Source organism: Aethalodelphis obliquidens, unplaced genomic scaffold, assembly GCF_003676395.1.
Source record: "Aethalodelphis obliquidens isolate GAN/ISIS:26980383/991018 unplaced genomic scaffold, ASM367639v1 scaffold113, whole genome shotgun sequence".
NCBI classification, from domain to species: Eukaryota; Metazoa; Chordata; class Mammalia; order Artiodactyla; family Delphinidae; genus Aethalodelphis; species Aethalodelphis obliquidens.
The window spans coordinates 350,927-373,951 of NW_020838057.1; the positions used below are offsets into that span (position 1 = coordinate 350,927).

The window sequence follows — 23,025 nt, forward strand, 5'->3', positions numbered from 1 at the left end:
TGGGATCTTCATTGCGGTATGCGGGATCTTTAGTTGCAGCATACGGAATTTTTTTTTCCCAGTTGTGGCACGCAGACTTCTTAGTTGTGGCACATGGAGTCTTAGTTGCAGCATGCATGTGGGATCTAGTTCCCCAACCAGGGATCGAACCTGGTCCCCCTGCATTGGGAGCACAGAGACTTACCCACTGGACCACCAGGGAAGTCCCAACAACTGTGTATCCTTAGTACACCACTGCCGTAAATTTCAGCCGTGAGTACAGTTGGATGCTGAGCCCCATGAATTCTAGAAAAATCTCTAGATGTGGGAGTGGTCTTGTGGGCCACCAATAGATTCACTACTGGTTGTATCAAATATACATTATGATTATTTTGGTATCTGTGTTTTAAAAAGTGGGGGTGGGAGTGGGCAGGGAGAATGGATTTCTGTTAAAAGGAGCCCCTGGGTCACATGTAACACAGGTGTGGTATCTGTTTAAGGTCTTCTAAAAATTAAGCCACAAATGTAAGTGAAACGAACAAAGAGGAAATAGTTATATGGATATACAATTTTGAGATTACTCTTTTTTTTTTTTTTTTTTTTTGCAGTACGCGGGCCTCTTACTGTTGTGGCCTCTCCCATTGTGGAGCACGGGCTCCGGACGCGCAGGCTCAGTGGCCATGGCTCACGGGCCCAGCCGCTCAGCGGCATGTGGGATCTTCCCGGACCAGGGCACGAACCCGTGTCCCCTGCATCGGCAGGCGGACTTTCAACCACTGCGCCACCAGGGAAGCCCGAGATTACTCTTTACAACATGTTAAGATGGGTCCAATAAGCTGTAATTCTAACACTTCCTTTCAGGTGGGTCTTATGCACGTTTTGATTTGGAACCACTGGGTATGAGAATCATTTGGGCGGAAAGGTCTCAGGTTCCTATTTCAAATGAGCCCACTTCTTGGGTCCTTAAGAGCCTCCGGTTTCCGATTTATGAAAGGGTAGAACCCTCTCAGAGCAGGGCCTGAAGCCCTCACTGTGTACACAGCAACTTCTGTCTTCCATTCCCCCCAGCCCCCTACATGCATCCTTCTTGTGTGATTCCCACAAGGTGTGGTCTCCAGGAACCCATAACCCCTATGCTCCTGTGTGGCGTCCCCATCTTGGGAAGAAGGGACTTGAGGGCGCTGCGGCATCACACGCATCTTCCGTACTGAGTCCCTAAATAGTGCCTTCACCCAACAAGGCTAATTTTAAGACTTGCTGAATGGAAATGTCTCTCAGGTGTTTGGTCAACAAGAATTGTCAAACAACACTCACTTTGCTAGATCCATTGCACAAGTCCTTCCTCCCAGGCCCCAGCATCTTCTGAAAGCTACACAAGGTTGGTCCCAGCAGCAGGACCAACTGCCTAACCAGGCAGCAAAGTCCCCTCTGTTCTGTCCACGCCACTGTAGGAAGGCATTCCCTGTCTCAAACTCCAAGTCTCATATGAATCATGTGTGCCGTTACTTATAGGGTCTTATGGAAAGTAAATACCAGGTAACTGCCAGAGTGACCTTGGGGGAGTACATTCAGTATTTGGTGGTTATACAAATTCACACACCTGTCTTGTCCACCCAGGTGTCCCAGGATACCAGCACCTCTCTGGGGCCCACTGACTTCCTGGTGATAAGGCTTCTGGAAAATAAAGTCTTAGAGCCTTAAAAGGACTCCAAGGAATTCTAAGAAGCCAAGGAGCCTTCCTGCTCTCCTGGAATCAACTCTGATTGGCAAAACAGAAGAGCCTGACATCTTTTCTTTAAGCTCTTGCTTCTTTAATCTCCAATTTACAGTGACACTGAATCAAAAGGAAACATGTACATAACCCCCAAATCAACTGCAGATGTCTTCATGCACTGTAGTTTCGCTCACCTATAGGTACACATTTTTTTTTTTTTTTTTTTTTGCGGTTCGCGGGCCTCTCACTGCTGTGGCCTCTCCCGTTGCGGAGCACAGGCTCCGGACGCGCAGGCTCAGCGGCCATGGCCCACGGGCCCAGCCACCCCGCGGCATGTGGGATCCTCCCAGACCGGGGCACGAACCCGTGACCCCTGCATCGGCAGGCGGACCCTCAACCACTGCGCCACCAGGGAAGCCCTAGGTACACATTTGAAATAATTTGTTACCCAAATAAGAAGTGTACCACCAGGGAATAAAACATTACAGAAGTTTTAAAATGGAAAGTAGCTGTCTCATGCCCCACCTTACCCAACAGTCACAAATCCCATCAACCACTTTTAGCCATTTCTATTCTGGTTCTTTCTGAGGCCACCTCTGCAATTCTTTCAGTCTATAGACCTTACTGGCTTCCTGCTCTGATAAGGGATTTAGATTTGACTCATGTCGTTGCTCTTCTATTTGCTTCCAACTTTTTGTCATATTACTGTTTTGAGCTCTAGTTTTGGTCTCCTAAGTAACCTAAAGTATTGTATTTAAAAGCCCGCTTCCTAAGATGATGATACGGGGATACATTCCCCCCTTTCTACTTCTCTTCCCCTTTCTACTTTGTAACAGTCACAGGCTGTGCCATTACTATTGGTGACAGGACTGGGAACAATGGCACGCCACTCTGTTGCCATTATGAAATCTATTCTGTCACAGATCTGGGTTTCTTCCTAAAATTGAAAAATAAAAATAAACAGTATCTACTCTTTATATCAGAACTATGCAAACACTGTTCAGTGAAGGGCCAATCAAAACAACGATTATATTTCCCCCTCCTTTTTTCCGATTTCCTGAGTCCTCTGCCTCTTCTAGGAAGAATTATTAACACAAGGGTCAAATGAATACTCCTTTCTAAAGTTTGCTTCAGGGGCTTTCCTGGTTGCGCAGTGGTTAAGAATCCACCTGCCAATGCAGGGGACACGGGTTCAAGCCCTGGTCTGGGAAGATCCCGCATGCCGCAGAGCAACTAAGCTTATGCGCCACAACTACTGAGCCTGAGCTCTAGAGCCCGAGAGCCACAACTACTGAGCCCGAGTGGCAGAACTACTGAAGCCCGTGAGCCTAGAGCCCATGCTCCCCAACAAGAGAAGCCACGGCAATGAGAAGCCCACGCACCGCAACGAAGAGTGGCCCCCACTCACCGCAACTAGATAAAGCCCACGTGCAGCATTGAAGACCCAATGCAGCCAAAAGTAAATAAATATATATTAAAAACATTTGCTTCACATTTGGACTGCAATTGTCTTGTACAATCTGTACATTTTCTCGAACAATTTGCTTACTTTGAAGTCTCTGATTTTTTTAATTAGAAGAAACATTCCTTTTTCTTAAAAAATATTCCTTTTCTACTTTCAAAATTCTTTCCAGAAGTTTCTGTGATGTGTGTGTGTGTGTGTGTGTGTGTGTGTGTGTGTGTGTGTGTCCGTCTTGGGTCTTTGTTGCTGCGCGGGCTTTCTCTAGTTGTGGCAAGCAGGGGCTACTTTTTTGTTGTGGCGCGTGGGCTCCTCATGGTGGCTTCTCTTGTTCTGGTGCACAGGCTCTAGGCACGCAGGCTTCAGTAGTTGTGGTTCCCGGGCTCTAGAGCGCAGGCTCAGTAGTTGTGGTGCACGGGCTTAGTTGCTCCATGGCATGAGGGATCTTTCCGGACCAGGGCTCGAACCTGTGTCGCCTGCATTGGCAGGCGGATTCTTAACCACTGCACCACCTGGGAAGTCCCAGTCTGTGATGTCTTCTTAATTGTGTTCTCAATTTCTCATGCTGCATGAATCTATCCATGATCTGAAGATGTTTCAGCTCTGGTGAAGTTTCCCTTTTTCTTTCTTTCTTTTCTTTGCTTTTTGGCCCAACAGTCTTACTTTTAATTTCAGGGAGTCTATTCTTTTTAAAAGAGCATCTTGCATTTATTTTTCATTTGCAATTATTTCTTGACTCACTCCTAGAATAAAACATTTAAAATATTTATTTCTCCTGAATATCTGTTCTCTTTGGCAGTTTTTTTTTCTGTTTTATCTTAGATTTTTTTAAAAAAATTATTTTATTAATTAATTAATTTATTTTTGGCTGCGTTGGGTCTTTGTTGCTGTGCTTGGGCTTTCTCTAGTTGTGGCGAGCGGGGGCTCCTCATTGCAGTGGCTTCTCTTGTTGCGGGTCATGGGCTCTAGGCATGTGAGCTTCAGTAGTTGTGGCTCACGGGCTCTAGAGTGCAGGCTCAGTAGTTGTGGCACACGGGCTTAGCTGCTCTACAGCATGTGGGATCTTCCCGGACCAGAGCTCAAACTCGTGTTCCCTGCACTGGCAGGCGGATTCTTAACCACAGAATCACCAGGGAAGCCCCAGATATTTTTTCATTCATGTTGGAGGCTTCCTTAATCATTCACTCCCTAGCTCTCATGATATTGAAGAAGCTATCAAAAAACAGAGGGGAAGCTCCAAAGATGGGTGGGGCTGGTTTAATGGCACACTTTGCTTTAGGATTAAAAGGGTAAGAACCAGCTGTTAGGATGAATGTCCTTGAAATGCCAAAATAAGGCAGCACTTGTTCTGGAGCGTAATACACCAGACTCCCTAGTCCCTCAGACTTCTTTTTTTTTTGGGGGGGCCATTTTACGGTTTTATTAAACAAAACGTGCACACGAGCTGTCTATTCATTTTCTTCGCTGCGCAGCCTGGTGTTGGGATTGGTGACTCTGATGGCCAGCTGGGCTGCTCTCTCTACAATGGCTTTGCAGTTCCTGGAGGAGGCGTTGTGCACAATCTCAGCACAGTAAGCCTTGTTGCACGTCAGCAGCACTTCAAACTCCTTGACATTGTGGACCAGGAACTTCTGGAAGCCGCTGGGCAGCATGTGCTTTGTTTTCTTGTTGCTCCCATAACCAATGTTGGGCATCAAGATCTGGCCCTTGAATCTCCTGCGCACCCTGTTGTCAATGCCTCTGGGTTTCCGCCAGTTCCACTTAATTTTGACATATTGCTCTGACTGGTGCTGGATGAACTTCTTGGTCCTCTTTTTGACGATCTTGGGCTTCACGAGGGGTCTGAGGGCAGCCATGATGCTGAGTAAGAGATGGCGGCCACCTCCGTAGGCAGCGCCGAGGACCTCATACTTTTTCTTATAGCACATAATTCATTCTCTACTATATTTTTTGCTTACCCATGGCCAGATACTTAACGCAAGAGAGGGGAGAACAAATTAGGAGTTTCACGGACAGACCTTCAATGAACCCTGCTTTCCTGCCCCACTTGTCAGTCTACAGCTCTGACAGGGGGGCTGTGACCTCCACTCCTGCAGCTCCCTCTTTGCAAGTTCCTAGCTACAGCCTTTCCCACTCTGCATCTCCAGGCGATGCTCTCACCTGCTTTCACCTTGCTCAAACCTGCAATAATGGCCTCTCCCACTTGCTTCACCACTGATTTACACTTTAGCCTTTTTTTGAACATGCTGCCGAGTTGACCTTCTTAACCAACCAACTGTGCACATGATTTTATATGTTGTAACATTCTGTGTATATACTGTTTTGAGCCCTGTTTTCACTTCACTTGACTCTTTTGATTAGTCAACCTGAGCAACAAACTTAAGTTAGAGCATGACAGAGTCCCTGAAAAATTGAGTCTACTTTTAATTCCAATAAAAATCATTTTAGAAGACTTCCCATCATTAGTTTTCCTTCGATTTGTTTTTTGTTTGTTTATTTTTGCCATGCCATGCAGCGGGATCCTAGTTCCCTGACCGTTGATAGAACCCAGGCCCCGGCAGTGAAAGGACCAAGTCCTAACCATTGGACCACCAAAAAATTCCCCAATTTGTGTTTTTAATTGCTGGTTTACACTGAACATAGCTGGCTTCAAATTTCATTACCAAACACCAACTTCCTCATGCAATGTTTCTTCTTAGGTTGAGTGTTTGGGGCTCTGTGTAAAGAGTATCTTTCGGTTCCCCATCATCTCCATGAATGTGGAGACAACGTCTGGTTGAGTTTGCGTGGCTGTATGCACTAAAAAGATTATCTGGTGGGTACAGCTCCATTCTGTTTTCTAACTTCTGCCGAGAGCTCTGACTGAATGTTTTTCATCAGTGGTCATATTCATGACCTAAATGCAGAAGTATATAAATTTTAGTATATATACAAATCACGTGTGCTCCTTTTGGAAACTGCAGGCTCCTGGATTTTACTGCTAGATATTCTGATATAGTAAACTGAGGGTAAGCTTGGTAATATGCAGTTTCAACACACACACTCCAAGCAGTTCTGATGTATATGGTCATTAGACTACACTCTGAGAATCATACCTTGGTCATCTGATGTCTAGTAAAGAAAGTCTGGCAGTGAGCTTTTCCATCTTGATTATTCATAGGGTTTCTCTCCCATGGGTTTTCTCATGTTGAATAAGGGATGTACTACAACTGAAAGCTTTTCCACACTCATTACATTCATAGGGTTTCTCTCCAGTATGGATTCTCTGATGCCTAGTAAGTTGACACCGCTGGCTAAAGGCCTTTTCACAATGATTACATTCATAGGGTTTTTCCCCAGTGTGTGTTCTCTCGTGTTTTGTAAGGGTTGATCGATCATTGAAGGCTTTCCCACAGTCAATGCATTCATAGGGCTTTTCTCCAGTATGTGTTCTCTTATGTTCAATAAGGCGTGACCTCTGACTGAAGGCTTTAGCACACATGTTACACTGATAGGGTTTCTCTCCAATGTGTATTCTCTGATGCACAATGAGGGGAGACCTCTGGCTGAAAGCTTTTCCACAATGACTGCATTCATAAGGTTTCTCTCCAGTATGTGTTCGCTGATGCACAACAAGCTGAGATCGCTGCCGAAAAGCTTTCCCACAGTCATTACACTCATACGGTTTCTCTCCAGAATGAATTCTCTGATGTGAAAGAAGGTGAGAGCTCCCAGTGAAGCCTTTGCCACACTGATTACATTCAAACGGTTTCTCTCCAGTATGAGTTCTCTGATGTTCAATAAGGTGAGAGCTCCCAGTGAAGGCTTTGTCACACTGATTGCATTTATATGGCTTCTCTCCAGTGTGAATTCGCAGATGCCTAATAAGCTGAGTGCTTCGAATGAAAGATTTTCCACACTGGTTACATTCATAGGGTTTCTCTCCAGTGTGAGTCCTTTTATGTGCAACAAAGTCAGAGCTTTGACTGAAGGACTTTCCACAATGAGCACATTCATAAGGTTTCTCTCCAGTATGAATTCTTTGATGAACAGTAAGGTTAGAGTTCCACCTGAAAGATTTTCCACATTCATGACATTTATATGGTTTTTCTCCAGTGTGAGTTCGTTGATGCCTAATAAGTTTGGAACTCTGGGTAAAGGATTTCCCACACTGGTTGCATTCATAGGGCTTTTCTCCAGTGTGAGTTCTCTGGTGTACAACCAGGTCATAGCTCTGGCTGAAAGACTTCCCACACCGAGTACATTCATATGGCTTTTCTCCTGTGTGTGTTCTCTTGTGTACAACAAGCTTAGAGCAACAGCTGAAAGATTTTGCACACTGATTACATGCATATGACTTCTTTCCAGTCTGAATGATGTCACAGTCAGGAAAAGATGAGGCCACGTGGAAGGCACCACAGTCCTCCTCACATCTGAATGGTGCCTCTCCAGGATCACTTATTTCGGTTTGTACAAGGCATTCATCACACTCGTACTGACTTTCTCCAAAATTCATTGGCTTGTGTTCATTCAGAGACATGCTATGATTAATGCTGTTTCCATCGTCCTTACTGTCATTGCCATTCTCTGCTGAAAAAATTCTAGTAAGAAAATGAAGGGAGGTACCACAGTTTAAAGAGTCACTACTGACAGTATAATCATAAGGTTTTTTATTTCCCGTTTCAACATTTGCAATTTTATTCAAGTAAGTGCTCTGACAGAAGGCTCTAGCACTTTCATGATCTTCACAGGACTTCAGATCAGCCCAGTTTTTCTGATGATTAATGAAAACCGAGTTCTGTTTCAACCTTTTAACCTGTGAGTTGAGCTTATGGAAATGTGTCCTTGTGGGTAATGTTGGAGGTAGAAGGCTTAGACTCAGATAACTACCCCCTTGAGCAAAATGTCTCTCTGAGGTAAGTACTGTTTGACTCAGAGAGTCCTCCTGGTGCTTCCCTAGCTGGTCCCTCCAATGCTGCACTTCTCCTAATGACACCAACCAGGGGCCCTCCTCCTGTACACAGTGTTTCATTTCCATGTGGTGAGATGGCTCTTCCACAGCAATACCCTCTTCGGAAGCTGACTCTTTATTTTCCAGTGTAGTCTTCCAGTCTGAAAGAAATCCAAATTGCCTGAATTACTGGAGAAGCATTAGGAGGGGAGAGTGGGATGAAGGAGACCACCAAGTATGAGAGGTATCTCTGGGTTTGTTTCTAATCCATGGACTGTAATTTCATGCAGGGTGTGAAAGGAAGGGATGGCTCAGCAAAGAGGAAATCAGTGGTAAAATACAAAAAAGCAAGCAAAGGTAATGAAGAGATGACTCAGGAGGACTGGTCCCCAAAGAGGGAGCAGAGGAATAAAATAAGCAGGGAAGAGTGAAGCTTAAAGGAGAAATTCACACAAAAAATTTGGGTCTGAAGGTATAAAGCCCTCAATCACCACAACAGATACCTACATTCTCTTTGCTGGGACCTGTCAACATGATACCTTATTTGGAAAAAGGATCTTTACAGATGTATTAAGGATTTGAGATGGGGAGATTATCTGGATGAGCCCCAAATGTTATCACAAGTGTCCTTATATCAGGGAGGCAGAGGCAGATTTGATACACACAGAAAGCATTCTGAACACAGAGCAAAGAGATCTGAAGGTGTTGGCCTTAAAGACTAAAGTGATGTGGGCACAGACCAAGGAATCCCACAGCCACCAGAGCCTGGAAGAGACAAGGAATGGATTCCCTACTGGAGCCTCTGGAGGGAGCATGGCCCTGCTGCACCTTGATTTTAACTCAATGATACTGATTTTGGACTTGTAGCCTCCAGAACTGTGGGAGAATCAATCTGTGTTGTTTTAAGCCACCAAGTTGGTAATCTGTAATAGCAGTCACAGGAAACAGGATCTTAACATGTGCCTCAACCTTATGATCCACAATCTTAGTCTATCCATTTCCTGGTGCTGGATCTTGAAACGAGATCCCAAATACCAACACTAATTTAATATTCTTTTTTTTTTTTTTTTTTTGCAGTACGTGGGCCTCTCACCACTGCGGCCTCTCCCGTTGCGGAGCACAGGCTCCGGACGTGCAGGCTCAGCGGCCACAGCTCACGGGCCTAGCCGCTCCGCGGCATGTGGGATCTTCCCTGACTGGGGCACGAACCCGTGTCCCCTGCATCGGCAGGCGGACTCTCAACCACTGCGCCACCAGGGAAGCCCTAATTTAATATTCTTAATGCACCATTTCTACCATCACTTCAGGCTGCCCACAGAGAAATAAAAGTCCCTTTAACCACTCCAGAATTGATGTCACAGACTCCCCAGAAAAGTGCTGTGGCCCCTGAAGCAGGGTGCTTGGCCAGACTGGGCCACAAGTGGACTCCACCAGCTGGCGACTTCTGAGGCTCGATTTCCTTGGCAGTAAGCCAGGAATACGAATGCTTAGCTAACAAGGGTTACTTCGAGGCATAAACGAATCAGCATGTGAGCCTCACACAGTGTCTGGCACACGGTGCACTGCTATACATGGTACTGTTGATGTCGTCACCCTTATTATGGCTCTAAAGGGGATTCCTCGGCCTGATGAAGATACTGGGCCTTTAACAAAGAGTGCCACAGGCTCCCAGCTCAGGACCCTTGCCTGCGTCCTCCAGGATTCCCTTTTTACTTGTCACTTTGTCCACATACTGTCCTTTTCAGTCAGGTAGCCACCCACATCCAGTAATATCAAGGCCTTTGCCCAGGGTCCCATGCTTCTCTCCCTATGCCTGCCAAGGAGATAAGTATCCTCCATTTGGCAACGTATGACCTACACTCTCTGGCTATCCTTTGACTTCCAGGAGGACGTTTCCCTTCTGCCCAACAAAGACCTTCTTTCCCTCATGGGGAAGGTCCTTATCTATGCCCAACCTCTCCCACGACCAGCACTGTTCTCCTTCCCAAGACACTGCTGTGTTCCTTTGGGGTGTTGACTTGGAATCTCTGATGATGAGAACTTTTCAAATGAAACAACAGCCCCATGAAGGGGAGTGAAAGGGTATTTGGAGGAGGAAAGGAAAGAAATCTTTGAGTGGCTAAGATATGTCCAAGATGTGCCTGGCTGTTGGAAACTGGGCAAAGGAGGTTAAAATTCTACAGTAGCATCTGCACCAAGATCTTGAAATGAGGAAGACAGATTGTGTGGGTCAGCAAGAAAGTAACGTCTATGACAGAAGAGAAGAAAGACATTGCTGGTAAACTAAATTCAGAATGATGTCATTTGAGAACCAAGGGTAAGTAAAAGTAGGTAAGAGTTCAGAAGTAAGAAATAACAGAAGCTGCAGGCAAGAGAGTAACAGGGTAAAAAGGTGCAGGAACACATGAGATAAATTAAACGCCTCCAGGCTAGGGCAAGGTGGTATAAAGGACAAACATGTTGCTTATTGCTAAATGAAAGAAACCACTCAGCAAAGAACACGTACTGCATGATTCCAACTATAGGATATTCTGGAAAAGGTAAAACTACAGAGACAGTAAAATAATCAGTGGTTACCAGGCGTTAGGGTGGAGGGAGGGTGAATAGGTGGAGCACAGAGGATTTTTAGGGCAGTGGAGCTACTCTGTACGATACTATAGTGGTGCATATATAACATTATGTATTTGTCCAAACCCACAGAACGTACAACACCACAGTGAACCTAATGTAAACTGTTGATCTCTGTTGATAACAATTTATCAATATAAGTTCATTGACTGTAACAAATGTGCCGAAGAATGCAAGACATTAATAATAGGGGAAACTGTGTGGGGTGGGGTGGTATACGGAACTCTGTACATTCTGTAAGCATGAAACTGCTCTAAAAAATAAAGTCTATCAATGGGGACTTTCCTGGTGGTCCAGTGCCTAAGACTCCGTGTTCCCAATGCAGGGGGCCGGGGTTTGATCCCTGGTCAGACTAGATCCCATATGCCACAACTAAGAGTTCTCATGCCGTGACTAAAGATCCTACATGCCGCACTAAGACCCAGCACAGCTAAATAAATAAATAAATAAGAAAATAAAGTCTATGAATTAAAACAAAACAACAAAAGATCAGAAGCAGCCCAATTAGTCAGTATGATGAACATGTTCTAAAATAGATTGTGGTGATGCATACACATACTGCGAATATACTAAGAGGCTTTGCATACTTTAAATGGGTGAACTGTATGGTATGTAAACTGTATTTTGATACAGCTCTAAAAGAAAAAAAGAAAAAAAAAGATAATTCTAATTAGGCTGACACACAGGGTAGGAGGTGGGCCTATGGGATGAGGGGAGGTGGGAAAGGAGGTCCAGGAAGATTTAGTAGGAATCCTTCTGGAAGGCTTGGATGCACAAGTTTTTACCACACTTTGGAATCATCTTGAAGACATGGGAACGTCCAACATGGAGGACGGCCGATCACCCAAATGGCAGAGCAAAGACCAGCCTGAAGGGGAGGGCTGAGGAGCTTCCACCCTGGGTAGAAGTCAGGATGAGAGGATGGAGGAGAAGAGGGGGCATGAGGACATGGGAATGAGATGCGGCAGCAGAGGGGTGAAGACCAGAGGAAGACGGGGACAGAAATGAACCCATGTGTGAGACGTGTCCTGACCACAGCAACAAGTGTTCTCTGTGGGTGGGCTGGGCACAGAGACAGGCTGATGTGGATGAGAACATAGCTGCCTTGTTGGACACGAGGAGGCAGCAGAGAACACCTGAGCAAACTCCCCCAAAATGGCCTCCCTGCTCCTTGGACCTTAACCATTGGGCCGCTGGCCTGTTCTCACCTCGGGGAGGTCCCGGCTCCACCCTCCATGGGTCCTCCCCTTGCTCCAGTCGGGCGATCACATCCGGTTTTGAAAGCAGAAGCCCTGGTCAACGGAGGAAAAACAGAGGGCTTGGTCTTCTGCTTGGTGACAGGCCCAGCCCTCGCCCCTGGGGTCAGACGTGAATGGACTAGGAGGGCCCCCGCATCCTCCCGAGGAGATTTCCCACTCCCTGAACGACAAGCCACAGATCTGCTCTGGAGATGGAGTAAGCGGCAATACCAGGACCCAAATCTCAAAGGGACCCACTTCCAGCACGTTTTGGCCCAGCCTGGGCACACCCTTGAGTTGAGCCGCACTCTGGGTCCTGCGATGGGCAGTGCCTGCCTTACCCAGGGAGACCAGGTGACTGCAGGTCTCCAGAGTCACCTCACGGTACAGCATCCTCTGGGCCAGGTCCAGCTGTCCCCACTCCTCCCATGTGAAGGTCACAGCCACGTCCTTGAAGCTCACAGGTGGCTGAAACATCACTGGTGTTACCATGGGACCCTGCTTTCTCGACGAGGAGGTTGGGGGGACAGGACAGTCCAGGGGAGGGAGAACCCCTTGCTCAGATCAGACCCAGACTCAGGCCCATGGCCTTTTCATTTCTGCCTGGGTATCTCATCTACCACTGGTCACACCAGTGATCCCGATTTTCTGTTTTGGGAAACAACGGGGACCCCTCTTGGAGATCCCCGTCCCCAGCCTCTCTACAAAATCACAGATTGGAAGCCAGTCAAAGAGGATGCTCTAGATCAGGGGTCAGCACACAGTGGCCCATGGGACAAATCAGGGCTGTGGTGTGTTTTTAGAAGGCTAATGCCATGAGCTGAATTGTTTCCCCATGAATCCGCATGTTGAAGTCCTACCCCACAATGTGACTTATCTGGAGACAGGGCCTTTACGGAATTAATGCTAATGGAGGTCATAGGGCAGGGCTCTAATGTGATGGGACTGGTGTCCTTACAAGAGGAGGAGGAGAAACCAGAGGCCTCTCTCTCTCCCTGCTATGTGGAGACATAGAGAAGGCACCATCTGAAAGCCAGAAAGAGTCCTCACCAGAAACCAACCCTGCTAGCACCCTGATCTTAGACTTCCAGCCTCCAGAACTGTGAGAAAACAAATGGCTGTTGTCCAAGCCACCCAGCGGGTGGTATTGTGTTACAGCAGCCCAAGTAGACCAAGTTGGCCTCTCTGCTTCATGACTTGCTAGCTGGACACCTGGACGTGTCCCTGAACTTCTCGGCATGAGCTGCCCTGATGCGACTATGAAGACAGCCTCCTGCACCGGGGAGTCTCACAGGACATGAGTGCAACTGACCCCTGGCACCCAGGAAGCACAGGCAAGTGTATGATGCTGGGACCCTGAAGGAGGTCAGGGACCCGCCCCCACCCGCCGTGTGCTGCACCGTGAGCCATCTAAGGGTGACTGTGGCTCTTTATGGGGACACTCTCAGCTGCCCTCCTGAGTGGTCTCAGTGAGGATCAATGGGCCCAGAGTGCCTGCATGTTTATGGAGGCTCAGCTCTGCCTGCCCTCAAGGGCCCACTGAGCAAAAACCACAAATAAAAAGTCTGAGGCAGAGACCTGGCCCAGGGAACCAGGTTTGTGGAGTTCCTGGCTTGTTCACGCAGGGAGCCTGTAGACTTCACCCCAAGGCATAGGGCAGCGTTACAGAACTCTCGTGTGTGCTGGCCTGAGGAGTTGGGTGCTATCCTTGGACACATTTTACAGCCAAGGAGACTAAGGCAATGAAAGCGAAGGTCCCCAACTCACCTGAGACAGGATCTGCTGAGGATATGCCTCCATTTCCTCCTCATACCTGGAGAAGCTGTCCTGAAGAGGGCAGAGGTCCTCAGAAGGCAGGGCTGGGGTTGGGGGAACAATTAGGGATTCAGCCCCACCTAAGTATCTCCACACTCCTGAGTCCATTCCCATCCCCAAAGGAGAGGGTGGCCAATGCCAGCTGAGGACCATCCCTTGGGGAGTGAGGGGCAGAGAGGCGGAGCTCTGATCACGTGTTCTCCCTGTTCAAGGCTCTGAGGTCAGCTGAGGTGGCCGAGCCAGCTTTCCAGTTGTGGAGAGGGCCAGTCTGCCTGGGTCCGGGCCTGGGCTACCCCCAGGCTCAAGGTAAATGCCTTGAGGCACGTGCTGCGGTGTCTGAACCATGAGCCCAAAGATACACAGCAGTCCTTCAACACTCAAATAAAGGAGGGACCAGTATTTCCTCTTATTTCAAGATACTAAATAGGGAGAAGTGGAGGCAGTGTCAAAACAATTAATCGTACAATTAAAAAATATCCCAATGAAACATCAGCTGGTTTCTAAAAACGGAGGTGGGGTATGGGGACAAGGAGGATATGAAAATCACCAGGAGGACAGCTAAGGGCACTCTGAGAGGTGGGTATCATCCTTCTGGAGCTGCTGGGTGCTGCCCCACTGCCCGTGGGCCACACCTATTATCCCCTGCTTTGCTTAACACTGTCGTTGCTTCCCATACTCTGCCCATCTAGTATCTTGGCTGTAGTCACGTGACAGCCCCACTGAGACAGCCAGGCAAAAATCCTCCCGAATCTTGCCCCAAACCCTTCCCTATGTTTGACTCCCTCTCACCCTGCCTGTACCAAAAGCACACCCACACCATGCACACACACAGATGTTCACCACACCTAAGAAGGCTGCTGAAGACTCTATATGATGCTACCTTGTTCTGACATTCCCATCCAGCCACGGGCAATCTCCTACTACCCGTGTCCATTTCCACCCTCTGATCCTCTTCTTCCTAGTCTGGAGACACCCTAGGGTGAGGGCTGGGAACACCTCCCCTCCGCAGCCAGACTGCCTGCTTTCGAAGTCCTAGTTCCACCACGTGCCTCTGTAGGACTCTGAACAGGCCTCCTTAACCTCTCTGAGCCTCATCTGTAGACATCCGGGAGAAGAGCACCTGCCTTGTGGTGCTGCTGTGATGATTATGTGAGCTGCATTTATAATTGCTTAACATTGTGCTGACACACAGTAGGGGCACAGCAGATTTAATTATATTGGTTATAGCTGGACATAAAACTCCCCTTCTTTTCCTCATGCTGGACCCAGGAGGGGGCTGGTCTGGCAGGGGTCCCTCTTTCTAGAGGGCTCTCTTTCTCCTTCCTTTTCTAGTTTCCTCTTTCCCTGCCTGTGAGGGGGTGGGGTTTCAAGGGCTGCCCCAGGCTTTATGTCCAGCCTAGACCTCCCTCCCAAGTTCCCTGTCACTGCCATTCCCTCCTCCACATCCAGCCATGTCTCTAAAGACTTGATGAAATAAAATTCATATTTTATGGCAAGACAAGAAAAATTTAAACATAAACTTTTTCTCTGCTTGTTTGGGTCTCTTCCCTCCCATTTAGTGTGTATCCTGTATCTGCATTAACCCTATCTCCTTAGGAGACAAAGTTCCTTCTTTGTAAGGGGTCACAGTGACCCACTACTGGCTTTGTACTGCAGCTCTGGATTACATAAACTGTCAACTCATCATTTGATATATGACCCTTTGTCTCAAAAAGGTATATAACTGTGCTTTGATCTCTAGGGTGGAACAGTCCTCAGAGCTTTCTGAAAGACTATTTCCTGAGTTATAATCCTCAGGTTCGCTTGAATAAAATGTTCCATTTCTCGGCTTCCCTGGTGGCACAGTGGTTAAGAATCCGCCTGCCAATGCAGCGGACACCGGTTCGAGCCCTGGTCCAGGAAGATCCCACATGCTGTGGAGCAACTAAGCCCGTGTGTGCTCCACAACTACCGAACCTGCGCTCTAGAGCCTGCGAACCACAACTACTGAGACTGCGTGCCACAACTACTGAAGCATGCACCTAGAGCCTGTGCTCTGCAACAAGAAAAGCCATCCCAGTGAGAAGCCCACACACCACAACGAAGAGTGGCCCCCGCTCGCTGCAACTAGAGTAAGCCTGTGCACAGCAACGAAGACCCAGTGCAGCCAAAAATAAATAAAACAAATAATTTTTTTTAAAGTTCCGTTTCTTTCTTAGATCAACTATGGATTAACTCTATCATTGACAAGACTCCTGGACTCAACACAGCTGAGAGTGACCACAGTTCCTCATCTCTTGCACTGCGGCCTCCATCCTGGCTCCTCACTAGACATGGAAAGTCAGAGTCCTCCTCATTCTTTCTACTCCCTTGGCACTATCCCTTGCACTGAATTATCCACCGCCTGATGCTTCTACTTACTGAGGCTCTGTAATCCAAACCCCAGCCCTCACGCACAACGGAATTTGGGTCCCTGCTCTCCACACCACTATACAGCCCTCTCTCACACCAAGCCCCCTCTCACACCGAGCCCTTAACTTGGGGCATCATCAAACACAACCAACACGGGCCAACACCCTGGTCCGGAGTTCGCCCAATGCCATTTGCTCTGCCAGGACTGCCCCTAATTCTTTGTTCATCTGGACAACATACGCTTTCTCTTCAAGTTAAATTGAAAGTCCACGTACCAGTGGAAGAAAACGTGTCCACCTTCTGGGGCTGGGGTGGCCTCGCGGGTACAGCTGACCCCCCAGGCGGGTTCCCGGGCCAGGCTCACCTGCGCTCGCGGGTAATGGGGGCACTTCCGGTGGGTGGCGGAAGTGCGCGCTCGGCGCAACGAACTACAAGTCCCAGAAGGCCGTGGGCTGGCGGCCGTTTTTCTCGCTTCAGTGGCAATTTTTCCAGCTGCTGCTGCGGCTGTTGCTCCGGGCGGCGGCGGCAGCGGCAGCGGCAGCGTCGAGGCCTTTGGTGTCTGGGCGTCGGCGACCCAACTTTTTATCTTTTACGACAGCTCGGGTTGTGGCTGAGAATGTTGCTCCCTTTAGCTCTGCCCCTCGGTCCCGAATTAATGGACGACTCTGATTCTCCTCATGGGCGTCTGCGACACAGGTCGAGGGCGCGACGTTCGTGTCTGAACCGTGCACGGCTTCGTGCTTTCCTCGTGGGCGTTTGCAACGGCCAGACCTGCCGTGGAAGTAAAGGGAGACCACCTGATGAGGACCACAGAAGACGTTTTTTCAGAGCCCGCTAGAGCAGGGGAGTCCACCACAGTCTTTGCGTTTGGCAAAGGCTCAAAGGCCGGCACAGGAGAGGGAAAGCTTGACAGCAACAAACAGAAATGGCCTCAGGTGTATCCTGAGTGTGGAGTATGGAAGTTGGAGGCCGGCTAACTAGTAGTGGGTCATCCTATGTGATTGCTCGGGGGAGCTTATCTGGCTTTCTCTGGTGGGTCGTAAGTGGGACAGGGGCAAAAAATAGAGACTGTGGGTAAAAGAGTTCTGTTATATGTGGTCTGGCCATTGTTTGTGGGGCTAAGACCCACAGACCTGGTAATCTGCCCTGACTTTTCAAGGAGGGAGAGACCACAGGAAGCCTTCCCAGGCCTGCCTTCTGGTGGGAACCACTCTGGCTCTACTTGAACCTCAGGCATTGTTAAGCTCCTGGATTGTGCTCTTGTGTCTGGGTTGCTCCTGTGACCAGTCTTCCTTGCCTTGACTCCTGGAGTTGACGTTCTTGGTTGCTTTACCTGAGGCCATTGCTTCTTATTTGCACACTTCATACTTGCTCATGTGACTCTGCAATTTGTATATTCTTCCAGAATGTCTGGAACCTAACTTCCCAAAGGAGACTCTTGATGGAGTGGTCTCATACCTCTTGCCCTGTGATTGAATTAGTCAAGGGCATTCTGGCCAAGGAGAAATGACAAGTCTGCTGGGGGCTTCTGGGGCAGTTTCCCTCTCTCTTAAAAATGGACATAAGACACTAGTGTGTCCCCTTATATTTGCCTCTGGACAGTGTTGTCTGCATGTAATGTATAGAAAAGTACCGCCATGCCAGCACCATGAGGAAACCAGCCCAAGAGGCAAAGTCAACATGCTGAGAATGGCAGAGCAGAAAGATGGAAAGAAACAGAATAAGTAATGGGATCCTCCTGGAGTCACTGAATCAATATTGCCTATGCCCACCTTGGGGCTTTTCATTATGGTAAAATAGACGACCTTGTTTGTTTTTATTACAGAAAATTACAAACATACAAGAGTAAAGAGAATAGTATGATGAAACCCCATGCTTCCTCTATGCAGTACTCAGCTGCATTTACTGTCAGCATTCTGCTTTTTAAATTTAATCTATCCCTACCTGCTCTCAGCCACCGCTGGATGATTTTGCGGCAAATCCCAGACACATCATCTCACGCATAAATGCCTAAGAACATATCTCTAAAAGATAATGATTTTTTCCAGAATAGACAAATCCATAGAGAAAGTAAATTAGTGGTTATCTAGAGCTGGAGGAGTTTTAGAGGCGAAGTGAGTGACTGCTAAATGGATATCTGTGTCTTTTGGGGGTGATGAAAATGTTCTAAAATTATAAAACTCTTGAGTATATTAAAAACCATTGAATTATACAGTTTAAGTGGGTGAATTATACAGTTTAAGTGGGTGAATTTTATGTGAATGATGTCTCAATAAAGCTGTTAATAATCAGTACATAAGGTTACCAATATCTATCAGAAAAAAGATAGTACACCTGAAACTAACACAACAATGTAAATCAACTATACTCCAAAAAATTTTTTTAATAAATAAATAAAATGTTAAAAAAAAAAAGGGCTAATGATGGCACAACTTCCTGGGATGTCTGAGCGATTGAAGAAAAAAAGATATCATGGGAAAAAATGAGTTTAAATAGATAACTACAAAATCATTAACACACCTAAAAATATTAGCAATAATTCCTTAATGTCAAATATCCAGTGTTTACCCCAAATTGTGTCGTCTTAAAATTTTTTTGTTTATTCAAATTGAGATCTGAAAAAGGTTCACGCCTTGCATTTGGTTAATGTGTGCTTAAGTCTTGTAGTTTATGGATTTCCTCCACAAATGCTTTTTCATTTCCATTTATTTGTTGAAACCAGGTAAATTTTTCCTGTAAATTTTTCCTACATTTTGGATTTTGGTAATGGTATCCTTATGGTGTCATTTCTCTTTCCCTTGTTTTTCCTGTAAACTGGTAGTTGGATCTAGAGGCTTAATTAGATTCAAATTTGTATGTATATTTGACAGTCTTTCATAGGCGTTGCACGTTTCATTTTGCATCATATCAGAAGGCACATGATGTCTGGCGCGCTTCTTTGATGTTTATTTTGATCATTCAGGTGTTGACAGCCTGATCCGTCTATTACAAAGTTCTCCAACATTTTTCACAGAATGGGTTCTAGCAGTTGTTGATGATCGTTGCCTTACACCCATTATTTCATTAGGAGTTACAAAATAGTGGTTTTCTAATTATATCATTCTTTCTGTGTCTACTTGCTGGAATTCTTCCATTAGGAAAAATTTTCCCTTACCAACTTTTTTGGTTTCCCTAATGTTGTAGTTTATCTTATGACAGGGCCGAAAGCAAGCTCATCACACGAGATGAATTGTGCCGAAGCACAGCAGTAGAGGGCTGCCGCTCGCTCAGGCAAAACAGCGCCGTCTGTCTTGTTGTGGTAGCTTTTATTAAAGCATTATCTATGTTTACATTTTAAGACTTATTTTTTTAACGTTCCAGAAATGCCAAAGCAGCAACATATGTTTTTATTGATTATACAAGCAATAATGGGCTTTCTTGAAAACATGCCGTGCTTCATCCTTGAGCAAAAGCAGCACAAGGACATTGCCTTGTGTTCCCACAATTCTGATTATACTGAAGTAGCGCAAGAACATTTCCTTGTGTTCCCACCATTCTGATTATACCGAGGACATCGCATGGATCAGTGCCCAAAGCACTCAATGCTTATTCGCAGGCCCCCGGTTTGCCGGGGAGGGGGGGCTCAAAGCATTCAAGACTGTTTACAGTTCTGGCTTATTCGCATGCCCCCGGTTTGCCCGGGGGGGGGGGGGGTTCCTCAAAGAAATCGGGCCTGCTTGCGGTTCTGGTTTTTTCCCCCCCCCCCAGTTTGGGGGGGGGGGGGGGGCTCATGGGTCACGTCTCCTTTCCATGTGCTCAGTTATTCCACTACATTTCCCCCTTTTTGTTTTGCAGCTTGTGCAACATCAAGGAGAACACGGCAGCTTGCTGCGATGTTGCATGGCGGGCAGCTTTCACTCGTCGTCGGACTACAATTAAACATATGATTATTATAATGAGCATTAGCAATCCTGCAGTAGAACCAAATAAAGCATGTAATTTAGACATGGGATTTAGATTATTAAGTCCTTGAATAATTCCAGTCCATACTTCTTGTGAATTAAGTCGTTGTAATCTCTTCTGAAAAGTTTGTTGAATTTTCCCTTGTAAATTCACAATTTCTTCTGTCAAATTTTTGTGATGTAATAAATGCTTTTTTATTTTTGCCCAGGGGAATGCAGACTGATTATATGGAACCGAAGTGACACAAAAGGCACTTTGATTCCAGTCACAACGTAGCTTCATTTGTCTTTGTAAATTTACAAGTTGGTCCCCCAACATAACCACAGCTTGTTGTAAATCTGCTATTTCCGAATGTATTTCCGAATCAATTTGTCGTTGAGAGGACCAAAGCATTTCAGAGTTTTTATGCCAATCAGTTATATAATCAACGGTCTGAATAGATTGTTCTAAAGCAACTCCAGCTACTGCAGCAGTAGCTGTTATGGCTATAATACCCATGACAGCTGCAATCAACATTCCTACAAATCTTTTACTTCTTTTTAATGCATCAGCTAAATATTGCAAAACAGCCATAGGAAGAGATTCTTGCCATTCCCTTCCAAGATTGACAGGAAGCCAAAGACCTGTCCGAGCTCGTAAGATATACAAACTTTCATTAGATATGTTAAAAGATATACTAGGGGCTTCCCTGGTGGTGCAGTGGTTGAGAATCCGCCTGCCGATGCAGGGGACACGGGTTCGTGCCCCGGTCCGGGAAGATCCCACATGCCGCGGAGCAGCTGGGCCCGTGAGCCATGGCCGCTGAGCCTGCGCATCCGGAGCCTGTGCTCCGCAACGGGAGAGGCCGCAACAGTGAGAGGCCCGTGTACCTCCAAAAAAAAAAAAAAAAAAAAAAAGATATACTAGAGTTAATGCAGGTATACAGAGAGCAATTTTTACATATTATAATACCTTGAGTCTCATTCCATACAGCTGGTCCCTTTAACAATATATAAGGTAATTTTACACAACTACGAGTATACCGAGTAACATTTTTATGAAAAGTCAAACTATGATTTCCAGATTTGTTAACCATATGTCCTACCCAGGAATTAATCTTTTTCAAAGCTGTCATAAGCTTCCATAAATCCTTTTGGATACGATATCCATTTAAATGAGGACAGGAGGAGAAAACCCTCCTGCATGTCATACTATGGTATCATTAATGGTATTGCTATAAATAGTATTATCCTCTCTATGTTAGTGTAAATTCTTCAGACCCCTTTTTCCTCGGACGGAGCCAAAAGGGCTCCAATCAATGACGCTTCCCCAAGAAGTATTAGCAAGAACCCGAGCCATTTCTCCTCGGCATCGAGTCCAATGGACACAATCCGATAATCGATCCACAAGAGGAACCTGACATGGAGGCAAGTAAGGTGCGGAAACTTTCTCATTAAGAGTGGAATTGGAACTTTTAAAACTATAAGCACTCAAAAGATATAACCCATGATATCTGTTTTCATTTTTGACAACATTTAACCATGCCTGATAATTCATTTTAAGGCAATGATCTCCCTTTCCCATACAAATAGGAGGTCCATTAACACCCACCGTGTAATTTTCTATTATCCTTCCTTCTTCTTCCGGCTTCAAAGGGCCTCTATCATCAAAAGGACCAGGCAACCATCCAGACTCATTTACATATACAAGAATTGGGGCATCCCACCAGGTAACCCCCATATTAAGAGGAGGGTTAGGAATATAAGTCCAATAAGTATGGTTAGTACAATTTATCTCATTGGTTGATATGCTTATTATCTGTGCAGACAGCACTGCCAACATAGCCACAAAAGGATTGGTGCTAGTGAGGGGTTTACCCTGTGAAATGACAAGATTTTCAGCAGTGCCTGCAAACTTTTTCATTTGCCCCCAGGTCAATGGAGACGCCGTCTTTGTTTGATCCAACAGCACACGGAATGCTCTCTTGCTCAAATCCATCTCCGCAAATCCCTTCGTCATTCCCGTCACATCAAAGCTACGCTTAGTTGCCATCCCGAAGCTTTATCTTTTTAGCCCGCACCCAATAGGATTCAGCTCCTGCAGAAACAAAAGCGTATCCCCGGCCCCAACGAAGAACCTCGGCAGGTTCCCAAGTGTTAGTATTTTCATTTAATATAAAAACAGGCTGTCTAAGTTCTTGTGTACTTATTTTTGTCCAATGTCTGTCAGCTGCACTAAAATCATCTTCTCCATGATTCAAAAAATTAAGAGTAAATAAAGCAATATGTATTCTTTTCCTAGGACTTTGTACCTCATCTCCCCCTTTTTGTTTTATAAGTATTTTTTTCAAAGTGCGGTTTTGTCGTTCAATAACCGCTTGTCCCGTACTGTTTTTTGGGATACCTGTAATATGTTGTATATTATGTGTTGTAAAAAAAAGTCTGACATTTTTGAGAGTGATATGCAGAAGCATTATCGGTTTTTATGTTGTCGGGAATTCCCATAACAGCAAAAGCTTTTAATAAATGAGTTATTACAACATCAGCTTTTTTAGAAGTTAATGGAGTTGCCCATGAAAGATGAGAGTAGGTATCTACAGAATGATGAATATATTTTAACTTTTCAAAACCAGGATATTGAGTTACATCCATTTGCCAGATAGCATTAGCAGATAAGCCTTTAGGGTTAACTTCAATATTCAAACAAGGTTGATTAATGGCAGCACATTGCGGGCATGTACGGAGAATAGTTTTTGCTTGTTTCCATGTAAGATTAAATTTATTTTTCAATCCTCTGGCATTAGTATGATATCTGTGATGTTCTGCTGTAGCTAACTGTACGGTACCCACTAAAGTATCAATAAAATCATTTCCATCTACCAATGGGCCGGGTAAATGAGTATAAGCACGAATATGAGTAATATAAAGTGGTGCAGTACGTAGTCTAATTA

At 46.0% G+C, this 23,025-nt stretch overlaps 1 protein-coding gene and 1 pseudogene across 1 annotated transcript; both read right to left on the bottom strand.

Moving 5' to 3' along the window:
* Window positions 1-4,556: 4,556 nt before the first annotated feature.
* Window positions 4,557-5,187, bottom strand: LOC113615218 (60S ribosomal protein L32 pseudogene; annotated as a pseudogene).
* Window positions 5,188-5,825: 638 nt separating this feature from the next.
* ZNF544 (zinc finger protein 544) lies at window positions 5,826-16,537 on the bottom strand. Its single transcript, XM_027097370.1, is given in 7 exon segments — window positions 5,826-6,305; window positions 6,307-6,324; window positions 6,326-8,243; window positions 11,919-12,002; window positions 12,290-12,416; window positions 13,716-13,807; window positions 16,430-16,537. Coding segments are annotated over 6 exon segments (2,244 nt in total). The 5' UTR covers window positions 13,749-13,807; window positions 16,430-16,537; the 3' UTR covers window positions 5,826-6,241.
* Between the last annotated feature and the right edge of the window lie 6,488 nt (window positions 16,538-23,025).